Source organism: Colias croceus, chromosome 22, assembly GCF_905220415.1.
Source record: "Colias croceus chromosome 22, ilColCroc2.1".
NCBI classification, from domain to species: Eukaryota; Metazoa; Arthropoda; class Insecta; order Lepidoptera; family Pieridae; genus Colias; species Colias croceus.
The window spans coordinates 3,818,094-3,831,328 of NC_059558.1; the positions used below are offsets into that span (position 1 = coordinate 3,818,094).

The 13,235-nt window shown below is 31.8% G+C and overlaps 1 protein-coding gene and 1 long non-coding RNA gene across 2 annotated transcripts in view; one reads left to right on the forward strand and one right to left on the reverse strand.

Moving 5' to 3' along the window:
- LOC123701685 overlaps window positions 1–13,235 on the reverse strand; it is a 95,069-nt gene that overhangs the window by 33,152 nt on the left and 48,682 nt on the right. Inside the window, exons 4-5 of the mRNA XM_045649187.1 lie at window positions 11,732–11,831; window positions 9,762–9,870 (exon numbers count right to left, since the gene is read on the reverse strand). Coding sequence (XP_045505143.1) covers window positions 9,762–9,870; window positions 11,732–11,831 — 209 coding nt within the window. The remainder of the gene's footprint in view (window positions 1–9,761; window positions 9,871–11,731; window positions 11,832–13,235) is intronic.
- Window positions 2,980–3,709, forward strand: LOC123701686. Its single transcript, XR_006752769.1, has 2 exons — window positions 2,980–3,190; window positions 3,522–3,709. It is a non-coding gene; the product is annotated as an uncharacterized LOC123701686 (long non-coding RNA).

Genomic DNA, 13,235 nt, shown 5'->3' on the forward strand with positions numbered 1-13,235 from the left:
TTTAATTGGTCTTCGAATCGAGAAGAGACTTAACCATTGTCCAAGAAGGAAATTATTATTAAATCCAAAACTAATACAATATACCTACAAAGTACAAACACATGATCACATAATACTGGGGTCTAGGTATACAAAGAAAAGTATTCATACGCTAGCTGTACTAACACTGTTTTGTAATAAAAAGATTATTCTTGAGAAAAATAAAACGATTTTTCATGTTCAAGATCCAAGTCTCACTCCCTCAACGAACATTCACAATGAAAGTGAAAATCTCCGTTTTGTATTATGTTAAACTAAAATTCACGCGTTTCTTTTTGAATAAATAAGTAAATGTTTAGAGAAATACGAGTGCTGACGACGGTCTAGACTAGACACATAAATCATTAAATGTATTGAATTTTTAAAGGGAAGCTTAGTGTTAATCTCCTTTATTTATGTATACATATTACCTTTAAACGTTAGTGTAAAAAGATCTAACTTGCTTGTTTTGTTGCCGATGAAATACGGTAATTTCTACATTAGATGATTTTATTATTTACACGTATTTTTATAAAACAACTTATAGTGGTCGTCTTTCAAATTCAAATATTTTATTCCATGAACATGGGTACAATACAAGGTGTTATACAAATATGAGGTCCAGCCATATTCTACCCGTCAAGGCATATGGAATTACAATTAATAATTTTATCCTAAATTTCAATATTATTATTAAATTATCAAATTCATTAATAATTAAAAAAATACACATCAATAAGTCAATAGTTATTATACATATTAATTATTATTATCTTTTGTAATTGTACTCTTGTTAATCTAATATATAAAAATCAATGCCACTTTTCGTTGTAATTCCATAACTCGAGAACGGCTGAACCGATTTCGATAATTCTTTTTTTATTATATTCCTTGAAGTACGAGGATGGTTCTTATGTAGAGAAAACGTAAACATGTACCACGGGCGAAGCCGGGGCGGACCGCTAGTAAATCTATGAAATATTGAATGAATTGGACGCTACATATAAAACTATAAAGAAAATCCATAATTATGAGAAGATGTATAACACATAGCTACGCCTATCCTATTATTCCTATGAGCACCGAGCCTATATCATCTCAAAAGATAATTCATAATATTTTCTAAGCCTTTTATCGCAAGGGAGCCATCTTGTAATCTTTTTTAATATTCGTCCGTGGAGATACCCCAAATAGATTCCGTGTTGAATATTTATGAGTATTAAAGTTTGGGAAACGGGAAAATGTCATGACAAAACTGGCTTTTATAATTGGTTTATTGTCCCAACAGTGTTTAACGTTTCAGGTGGTTATAGAAGGTGTAGACTTGAATACCAATACCTATTTGTCTTGTTAATTTAAAATTATATAATTAAGTTTTGATTGGTTGATTTGATCATGCGTTTTGTGTTATTTTATGTATTTTGGGATATGTAGTTCTTCTTTATTTGTTGTTTTAAATATTGATATGATATTTTAACATATTAGGGTAATTGGTTTACCTATAAATTATATTCACAGCGGCTCTCAGATTTTTCTAAACTATGTCTTGGTAAAAAAGGTGTCATATTTATTTTGGAACAATTATTTAAATAGATTCATTTTCAACTTCATATTGAGGCAAGTAGACATTCAAAGATTTGAAATCATAAATATCGGACATTTTAACATATTCTAGTTACCTAAAAATTATAATGACCTCATTCTTCTTACAGCTTTTACCTTTACTCTAAAACAATAATTATCAGCTCTATATAATTTTTTAAAGAGATGTGGAATAACTTTTGCTTCAGGGCTTCATTATACCAATCTCACTAGAACAAAAAATATATCAAAGAAACCGCCCAATTATTACCTACCATTATTTTGTTATAGCAATACTATTTTAGCAACTGTCTAGACTCTAGACAGTGCTATAAAATTGAGTCATAAATAAACTGGAAACTAAAGTAATGGCTCCTGAAAATATGCGGGCAATTTTGGTTTTAGTTGCACATTAATTCAAAACATATCAATAACTAGCTGTGCTCCGCGGTTTTACCCACAGTGCTCCGCTCCTATTGGTCTTAGCGTGATGATATTATATAGCCGATATCTTTCTTCGATAAATGGGCTATCTAACACCGAAAGAATTTTTCAAATCGGACCAGTAGTTCCCGAGATTAGCGCGTTCAAACAAACAAACTCTTCAGCTTTATAATTTGTTTATAATGTTAATATTAATATAAGTGTTGTTCATGTGGGGTATGCGCCAGATGCATTTAACAAGTATTTTAATGATGACTTTTAGCAAGTACGATAGGATTGATAAGTATCCTGTCCTGATAGACAGAGTTCTTAAAACACAGTTCTTAAGACAGTTTTCTTTCAGATAAAAACAATCTATAGTTGTGGTTACACTCCACCCCCTTTTATAATTTTAGATAACGTTTTTTGAAAAATTATCTTAAGTACGACCCTGAATCTAGAGCCATTTCCTTATTTCGCGTTTATAATACTGGTTTGAACATTAGTACCATAAAACAACGTCCAATTCCTCCAAATACCTATTTACATTCTAGTTTTCTAGCATAGGATGTGGTTTTAAATAGAATTCGTATTTTCTAGAAAGTTGAGAAAAAAGTTGAAAGTCTGGTCTAGAACTCACGGGAAGACATTTCGAGATTAGTTCCGAGACAGGCGAGTTTTTCTAACGTACAGAAAACTTTAACGTTCTCTATATATTTTACAAAACATTTCTGTACTCTAAAATATTCCATTTTTTATAATTAAACGTCTATTGTGATTTTATAAAAACAAAGGCCTTTAATTAACAGGCTTTTCTATTAAAAAGGAATCTTTATAAAACTTTTCAATAATAAAACCTATATTCTTCATAGCCTCGTAACGCCCAGATACCTAATTAAAGGCATGCAGCTCGATAGTGGTACCGGCCCAAGCTGTTATCCAACTTTATGGCATAAACGCCCACGGTACCTTTTTAAAGGTATCTGACAGTATCTGATTTGAAAACGCCGTAACATTTTAAATTACGCGCCAAATCTAATTACTGTTTTTTATCCGGCTACTGGAAAGTATGTTTTTGTCTATGGTTAAGCAATAGTGTCAATAGAAAAAGAAAATATATGTAATTTCCGGCGAAAAGTCTGGCCATCTTGACTGACTAGAGGACGTGGTAAGTTCAATCCATGATTATTGATGCAATCTTAGGTTTTTAACTGAGAGTATCTTACTCTGCTTGTTGCCAAATATGTAAATATTATAATTACATTTAGATTTACGCGAAAATAAAGAATATGCGTGTGAAATAACCTTGTAAAATCTGGATACCTTTTAGAAGGTATAAGAGTATTAACATATTATTGGATTTTAAAAGGTATAAGGGATTAAACCACTAATCAATTTGATTTGCCTTTGCAACTTATGATTTAGACCGTTTTCTCCTTCATAATATAAAGTAAATTATTGAGTCCGTTACAGAATATTTTAGTACCTATCCTTTTCAGGTAACCCAATGAGAGACGAGCATATCGAAGAAGCTTTAGAAGTATTAAATCAGTCAGATATAGAAGAGTATGAACTATGTATTTGGAGATGAGGATTTCAACATAAACCAAAACTAAGAAAGCTCTTCAAGTTCTGAAGAATCTGAAAATAATATTTTTTTATTAAAAACCAACTCTTATTTGCAAAATTATTTAAAATTTCTATACAAATATATCAATTTACTATTCTGATTTTAAAAGGTATATGGGTTGCTATCGTGTTTTTGGCTCCAATTTAGAAACTTGTTAATTTTTGCTTCTGTCATCTGTTGGAAGTGGATTTCTTCTGATAGAAATGCTAAAACACGTGATAAACTAGCCTTTAAAAATAATAAGTACAGAAAATAATGATCATATTGCTCAAAAATTGATATTTTTTTCTCAGATTGTTAGTGTGAGATATCTTTTTGGTCATTAAAATTTTGGAAGACATCTATTAATCCAAATATTTATGTTCATTGTTTTTTGTATTATAAAATAAACCCTATATTGTTTACCGCTAATCAATAATTTAAAAAATACGAATTTTGTGAAATCGAGTTTTGTAATACATTAAAGCCCATATGCCTAAATAAAGAATAACGAATTTGGGGTTATTTAGTGTCTCAAAACCTTCCACAGATATACATTTACACGCAGAAAAAATCCCACGCTCATACGGAAATAATAAGGCACTTTTTTTAGATTTCAACACCTCCGGGTCTGCACCATGTGAACCTTTTAAAAGGTACTTGGGCTGCAAGCCCATGTTTGGTAAAAATAGCCTGGGCGTTACGAGGATATGACAATAATGTACGCGCGTAGCAAACGTAATTCAACACAGACTCATAAATTATAATTCAAATGAAACCGTCTTTAAAACCAACTGAAACAATACAGTAGTAAATGTCGCACATTGTTTAAATTTACTAGTGTACATAAAACAGATTTTCAATACAGTACTAAATAAGCAAAATATTTAGTGCTGTTCAATGTTATTTACCACATTTTGGTCTAATTTTCATTTGTGAGTTAGTTATAACGTAAATTTACTGCAATTAATTACGTTTTAATCACTACAAATATTCTAAAGCTGAAGAATTTGTTTGTTTGCTTGAATGCGCTAACCTCAGGAAAGTAGTTCCTGATCCGATTTCAAAAATTGTTTCAGTGTTAGATAGTTTATTTATTGTGAATGGTTTATAAGCTTTACATATAAAGACCAATAGGAGCAGAGCGATGTGGAAAAACCACGGGACACAGGTTCTTAAGTGTATGTTCATTAATTGCGCTTTTATGTCGGAATGTCGTAAATATTTGTAAATACTTTGAAACTAACTCCTTTATGTATAAAAATATGCTCTAAGCTAAAGTGGGGTCTCACTCAGTACTTGTATAAACTTCAAACTTCTAATCCTAAAGATATGTACGGTTGTCCCTAACCTGTACGTGTAATAGAAAAACTTTATTTGCCAATATACCCACGTAAAATAAATGTCGTCTACACACTTTTCGTACTTAAGTTTATAGTTTACTAGCTTTCTGCTCGCGGCTTCGGCCCGCGTTTTTAAAGAAAAACCCACATAGTTCCCGTTACCGTGGGATTTCCGGGATAAAACCTATCATGTATGTTAATCCAAGTTACCCTCTATATGTGTGTTAAATTTAATTGTAATCGGTTCAGTAGTATTTGCGTCAAGGAGTAACAAATATACATACATACACATACATCCATCCTCACCAACATTCGCATTTACAATATTAGTAGGATAGGATATTCCACTAGAATACCATTTGTTTTTACCCCTTATTATCGTATTATCATTTATTTTTACTTCAATACTCGAAAGGGTCTTATATCAAGTGTCCACAATGATTACTTCCAAGCAATTTTTATCGCTAATCGTAATAGTATTATCATCAATCTTTGTCTTATAAAATAATGCGTTTGTTAAATAATTTATTAAGAAAAGGCGAGCGCTCTTAGGTCTCTTATGAATGATTAAATTTTCAACGACCCCACCTGGCGACAACCCGCACATTCTGAGGGTAATTTTAGAATTATGAATACTGTGGACTTTCGAACGTACCTAAATTATGTAGAAGCTGACCCAGGCAACGTAAGACGCAAAAGGATTTTTTATTATTATTTTTGCAACATTTATCGACAATTTTTCGCGCCGCGCTGCGTCGTAATAATATTAGCGACTAAAAACAGTCTTCCTCAATATTTTTTTCCATGATATATTTTTAATATGAACCAGTAGTTCCTGAGTTTTGCTTTTGTAACTGAAAAAGCTCTGTAACTTACGAAATTGGACATATTGTTAAGTGTACTGAAATTTGAACACAGTATGTAATCTATTAGGTTCATGTAGATAGAAATGTTAGTTTCTAATTTCGCTATAACTATATCTGATGTAACCATATCATTAGGAATATAACCTATGATATATAAAAGAGCTAGATACGTTACCCGCTCTCTATTTTGGCAAGAAAAAACTCAGGTAAGTGCCCGAGTTTCACTTAGTCACGCACCATTCAGCGTCGTGGCTGGACGTTCTTTTTGTATTTTAATCGGCAGTTGTTATTACGAAGTACATGAGTGAGACATGTATTATGTCTCGTGCGTGAGAGTGAAAGAGAGAACAACTGTAGGTATTGGTGATAATGCGTTAGTAAGTAGGTATGTATTAATTACGCTGTTTTTTAGTGCAATGATGTTGGCGTATGCCGCGTCTACTAGTATAATAGGTCATTGAATATAACTAACTTATACGAATATTCGTTAAGCAAATTAAAATTATACGCTAAATATCCAAAATCCATTTTAAACCATTTAGGGCTGATTTTTCAATCCTTGGTTAAAACTTATTCATCGAATAACGTATTAAACTACCATTTCAAAAATGTATTATAATTTTCCGTATTTGACAGTTTACAGGTGACATTTTAAAATGTTCGTATAATACTTTACTGGACGGATAAATTTTAACCAAGGATTGAAAAATCGGCCCTTATAAAGTAAATCGACTTTATACATATGTCTCTACATAACAGTGTAAACTTAACGCGCGAGCTCCGACTTCTATTTACAATATACAATTTTCTTTATTCAAATTGTGTCTCGTAGCTAATCACCCGATTATGAAAATAAATATGTCATTTGCTGGATATTTTTTTCATCATCACTACATAGTATAAAACAAAGTCGCTTTCTCTGTCCCTATGTCCCTTTGTATGCTTAAATCTTTAAAACTACGCAACGGATTTTGATGCGGTTTTTTTAATAGATAGAGTGATTCAAGAGGAAGGTTTTAGTATATAATTTATTAGGTTTTAGACAAAGCGGGCGAAGCCGCGGGCGGTGAGATAGTGTAACATAAGTATAAAAACCTACATATTCATATCACACTATGTTAGTGGATACACATTGCTACAAATAAACAATTTTATTCACAGTTTCCATATAAAATACGAGTTAGTATGCTCCGTGCTCGACAAGTACTTGTAAAACTGGAAACTTTTCTGCTCCTAACAAGATCATTTAGTTTCGTGTTCACTACAAATTTTCTGGGAAAATCTTTCACTTGTAAAAGCGCATCTCTTTCTTACGGTATATTCTGTTATTACTCGCTCCGGTTATAATTTAATCGTTATCTAATATTTATTATATCAAACAAGTATTAAAATATTGTTGAATATTGTTGAATATTTTAATACTGTGTTAATTTATTGAAGAGTTAGGTATAGGTGTGCGTGGGCTACGAATTGACAGCTAGTTTGGTTTAAGCCCAATTTAAGCCCATCATCATAATGACGATAACAAATAAATATGATATAGGTTTCTTACTGTACAGGGTAAATTAAATCATGGATACATTATCAGTCTATTAATATCTCTCCTTTCTAAAAATGTGTCTAAAAGTGCTGTTTGCAGAAATAAAAACGCAACATTGAATCTCCTATGAATTTGGAAGAAGTTACATGAAATAAAAAAAATGTAGTAGGTCACTAGGTACTTTTTTTTATTTCATGCAATTAAGGGCCCATAACATTTTAACATACTTCTAGATATTTAGCAATTATCGCCCTAAATATAACTGCCCCATACGCCACAATTATCGAGTTTATTCTATATCTTTATAAGATGTAATAATTTTAACAGTATCAGAGCTTATAAAGCAAAAGTTGAGACTGAAATACGTAGTACAAGGTCGCAGTTCCTAATAGATTTACGGTTGAGTATACGAAGATAATAGTCATCAATAGACTTGGGAAACACTAAAACAAAATAATGAACTACCATGTTTTTCTTAGCACGACTTGACTTACTTGTAGAGTTGAAACAATCGGATAACTTCTCGTAATTTTTTCCTATTGGTAGATATAAAAGTATTAACAGGATTTATAAATGTTTGTGAGGGATTTCCTTGTACCTACTGTTTCACTTAATATGGTTTCTTATTCGTTTCTAGGTACTTACAATTTGCTATTCATTAATATTACGATCAAGTTGAGTTACCTGCATCTAAACCAAGTTAAAAATTAAATAAGAAATATCTTCTTCTTTGTTTATTTGTGTTGTGTTTTCTAGCTAAGTTCTGTAAGGAGAATCTGCATAAAGTATGTTGATGTTTTATTAAATGAATTGTACCACGAATTCAACGAACCATACTTTCAATTAAGATAATTTAATTAAGTTTATAATGTCTTATTTGGTTTACAGCTCTTAGACTATAACAGAATTGCTTGCATCCGACACACATCCGCCGTGGCACGTCTGACATCTGGGGCCTTAGACAAACGTACGTAACGCCATGGAATAGAAACTGCTAACGCTAATTATTGACATAAGCTCATGACATTTTGGTAATGGTTCGATCACACTACCAACGACGCAGACGACCACGACCAAAGTTCCAATCTTGCCGAAATTTGTTCAAAATCAATATTAAAATCTCCCGTCATTCTGGTACTCAGGAATAAAAAAATTCGAGGTCAATTAATAAAAAGAAATAGGGTTTTTTGCGATTTTCGCCGAGACGGTAAGTTTATCATACAATCACCTGAACCAAAATTGTATATAATCTAATTATCTATAAAAAAGGTTAAATACATTTTTTTCTAGGAGCCACCGTTTCTATGAAAAACCTGTTTGTTTATCCATTGATCTCAAAATTTTTTTTTCCAAACACCAATACGACAGGAAATTCTTAAATTTCATTTTTAATTGTGTTTTGCACAATTTTATTTAATTGCGACTGGATGAAAATTTTGTTCGTGGTCGTCGTTGTCGTTGGTAGGGTGACCGAATCCTTATGCAAAACATCATACGCTTATGTCAATTTCTATCGATAGCGTATTCTATTCCTTGGCGTTTTGCCGTTTGGCTAAGGCCCCTGGCTGGGTCATATCTAATGTCATATTGAAGACGATAATGTCGTCAGTCGTCACTACCATTAGTTCGGGAGTAAATGGCGTGGAATAGCTTTGATTAGACAAAGAGCTTGTGTACATTTTGTATTGAATAAACTATTAGCGTATGAATGAAGTGTACACTGCGTATGAGACGTCTAAAGTTGTATATTATGTAATTGAAACAATCCATGTATTTGTTTAGGCCTTAGGGCGATGATAATAAGTACAAAAGTTAGAACTCGTTGAAAGAGTTAATATTATATTATAGTAAACAAAACGTAAAAAATAGTGAAACCGTGGTAAGTGAGAAAAATCCTAAGGGGTAAGTTAAGGCTTTAGAGCCACTTTCTCACTTATAAAGTAACTTTGTTTGAATAAGAAATATTCTTGTGTCTCTTTAGGACATAATGGAATCATATTTTATACATATAATTACTGTAAAACTATTTTTTTGGCGCTAAAAATCGACGTATAAGAGTGATTATTATATTTGTTAAAATGAGATTCTACTTAAATAACTGCTGATTTAAGGTAGGTATATGTTTATATCGCAGATTGAATCTACCACGAGTATTTGACTTCTTAAGTAATATTAGTATACCTACAGCTTAGTTTATAAAAATATCGCAAAATAATTTCAATTGTCAAATTAAAAGTACATAATATTTTATCCCACAAATATAAGCAAATAATTAACATGCGCCATGCGTAAATTCCCTTCCGTATAAAATTAAATCCCTAAACCCTTAAAGCAGCTACTACGCTATATTTTAATATATGAAACAAAACTTTTTTTCTTACCCAAACTCGCGTCGTACGTATTCATGTATTCTGACGTCATAAACTGTGACACTAGAGCGGTTTTTCCAACACCAGCATCGCCCAGTAATACTACCCGATATTTTGGTATCTGAGGAGAATATAAATGGTTAATATACAAAACAGAATAATGTCAATAACGTTCATACTTTTCTATAATATCTACTTAAATATCTGAATATTTGAATTATTCAAAGAGTATTAAAAACAATATACAGTACTCCAAAAGTAATAATACGCATAGAAATCTTAATCACTTTTCGGCCACTGTCAAATTCCCGGAGCGTCTGAAGATGATATGAATATAATATACATGTAAGGTACCCGCGGGTATTAAGGCCTGTCGGGCAATAAGGCCTAAGTAACAAAAAACATACGAAATACAGTAGTTGACGATCAAGATTATACCCACACAAGCTCAGAGCTTAAACAAGTCGCTGCGAAGTGGTTGACCAACGCTTGCACTCCACCCCGGGCCAGTGTCGTCGAAATCATTTCAGCGGTGCGGTCACGCGGCTCGAATTATAAAAATTGGCTCAGGTAAAACGTAAGTTATTTTGAAAATATCATATTTACAAGCCTGTATTGACTGTCCATTTATTAACTAATGTATGCTTATCCGTAGGCCACCGTATTAAAGAACTTATAGTTGTAAAAAAAATATTTTTATTTTTTTCTGTTACCGCGTGATTGCCGGATAATAAGGCCTATAAAATTTTACTATAGGCCTTATTATACTCAATTTTTTTAAACTGTTATATAAGTAGGAGCGCGTTTTTGAAATGTTTTTTGGTGGGTAGTATGTACGTAGATATATACATTTTCAATTTATTTATCATTGTTTTCAGTGCTTAAAGTCACGATGCGTCCCAAACGGGCATTGTGGTCAGAAGATGATCTGATCGCAGCTGTTAGAGCAGTACAAAGAGGAATTTTGAGTACGGATAAGGCTGCAGAGAGATATAAGGTTCCTAGAAGAACAATCAGAAATCATCTGCAGTCTGGCAGCTAATCAAGGGAAAATAAATAGTAAAGAAGTGAAAGGTAACAAAAGAAGGAAAATTAAACAAGGCGAAAACTTTACTGATGTTAAAACAGGTAGAAAAGAAAAAACGAAGTTTAAAAAGGCATTAAATCCTATAAGAAAGCTAAAAATATATCTGCAAGAAAGTCTACTACCGTCAAAGGTAAATGAAAAAATGAAAATGAGGCAATGCTCGCGATGCTCCAAGTGGTACCACGAAGAGTGTGTTGGTTTGACTGCAGAAGATACTGATGAGTTTCAATGTCCTGGTGGATGCGAATAAAGACAATTTCTTTAATTTTCTAAGTCTACTATGCCTCCTATTGCTTTATGTTAATGATTATTGATCTCAAAAATACCAATTTACATAATATAGTTGATTTTTGAATAGTTTAAAGTATAGGCCTTTTTACCCTACCCTAGTATAATAAGGCCTACAGACTGCGTTTTTTTAAAAGTTATATATTGTTTTGTTTTTAAGCTAAAGAAGCTATTTTTTATTAAAACTCTGTAGTAATTTAAGTCCATGACTGATTTATAATAAAACTTGTTGATTATGTTGGGTATTTTTCATTTTATTACAAATTTTCCTTAGCTAGGCCTTAATACCCGCGGGTACCTTATAGGTTAAATGCATTTTATTCATGCATATTTCGTGACATTTTACAACAATTTCTTTATTATGATAGAATAGATATGTATATTTCATATTTAATGCAATATAGGTTAAAATTTGTTATATCTTTAAAAGCATTTAAACAATTAGTTGAAGTTTCTTTTTAATTTTCTTTAAGAATCATCATTATTTCATGTTGGTTCATACTTAGAACTTCATGAGCATTCACACAGTTCATCGTATACCTTAGTAGCTTTATTGGAACGTCGTTGTATTTCTGTTGTTCTATTAATAAAAAAAAAAACATCTCACCGGATCCATTTCATCATCATCAGGTGTGGTGAGGCTGCCGGAGTCGACGGGCCGATAGCCAGAACAGCAAGAACCGTCGAAGGGTGACCGATCTGAAGCTCTGCGGACAAAATATATAAACACCGTATACATAAAAAAACGCTATGAATTCAGAACCTACCTATAACTTTATTAAGTCGTTTTAAAGTGTAGGTAAAAATCTACAAATTATTGTAAATACTAAAAAATACTTTAGGCTCTTTAATAACTACCTCTAGTCAAGGAATCACAATAAAATCGTGAAAGAAAGACAAACACACACACTTTCGCATACATAAAATTAGTAAGGATGTTATTAATGAAATCTTTACTAATATTATAGAGCAGAAGAGTTTGTTTATTTGTTTGTTTGAACGCGCTAATCTCAGGAACTACTGGTCCGATTTGAAAAATTCTTTCGGTGTTAGATAGCCCATTTATCGAGGAAGGCTATATAATATCATCACGCTAAGACCAACAGGAGTGGAGCACTGCAGATAAAACAGGGCAAAGCTAGTCATACATATGGGTATTTTTTTCTTATATTTATTTATTTAGTTAATGCAGTCATTAGGTGAGTATAATGGCCCCAAGCTACTTAAGGACTAGATGATATTATACTCTAATGGTTAAGGCGAAGTAATCATTTCGAGCAAAATTTGTACATAACTACATAGAAATAGGAGCTCAATTATTTATTTCAAGAAACATAACAATAATGTTCATAATGCGAGGACAGTATGAAAAATAACCATACTTATCACTTACTCCATAACATACTACTTATTTACGCATTATAGTATGTATATACATGTAGGGTCTTGATTGAATTGCATATCATTAACTTGACATTAATTTAATGTAGCATGCCTAATTAATTGTAATACAATATAAGCTACAACATGTTAGAAACATAATATAAACGATATAATATATCGTTTATATTATGTTTATAATAAATATGAATATTGAATATTATTCAATATTCATATTTATTATATTATTACTAGCGGTCCGCCCCGGCTTCGCCCGTGGTACATATTTACGTTTTCTCTACATAAGAACCGTCCTCGTACTTCAAGGAATATAATAAAAAAAGAATTATCGAAATCGGTTCAGCCGTTCTCGAGTTATGCGCTTACCAACACATTTTGCGATTCATTTTTATATTATAGCTTCGGTAATGATAATAGTATTGAAAGCTATTTTTTTACGTTTTATTTACGTTTTCTCTACATAAGAACCGTCCTCGTACTTCAAGGAATATAATAAAAAAAGAATTATCGAAATCGGTTCAGCCGTTCTCGAGTTATGCGCTTACCAACACATTTTGCGATTCATTTTTATATTATAGCTTCGGTAATGATAATAGTATTGAAAGCTATTTTTACACCAAATAAATTTGAGAAGAAGACGTTATATAGGATAATTTATTATACCTTCCATTTTCATAATTTAAATGGTATCTACTTCATTATCATTACAT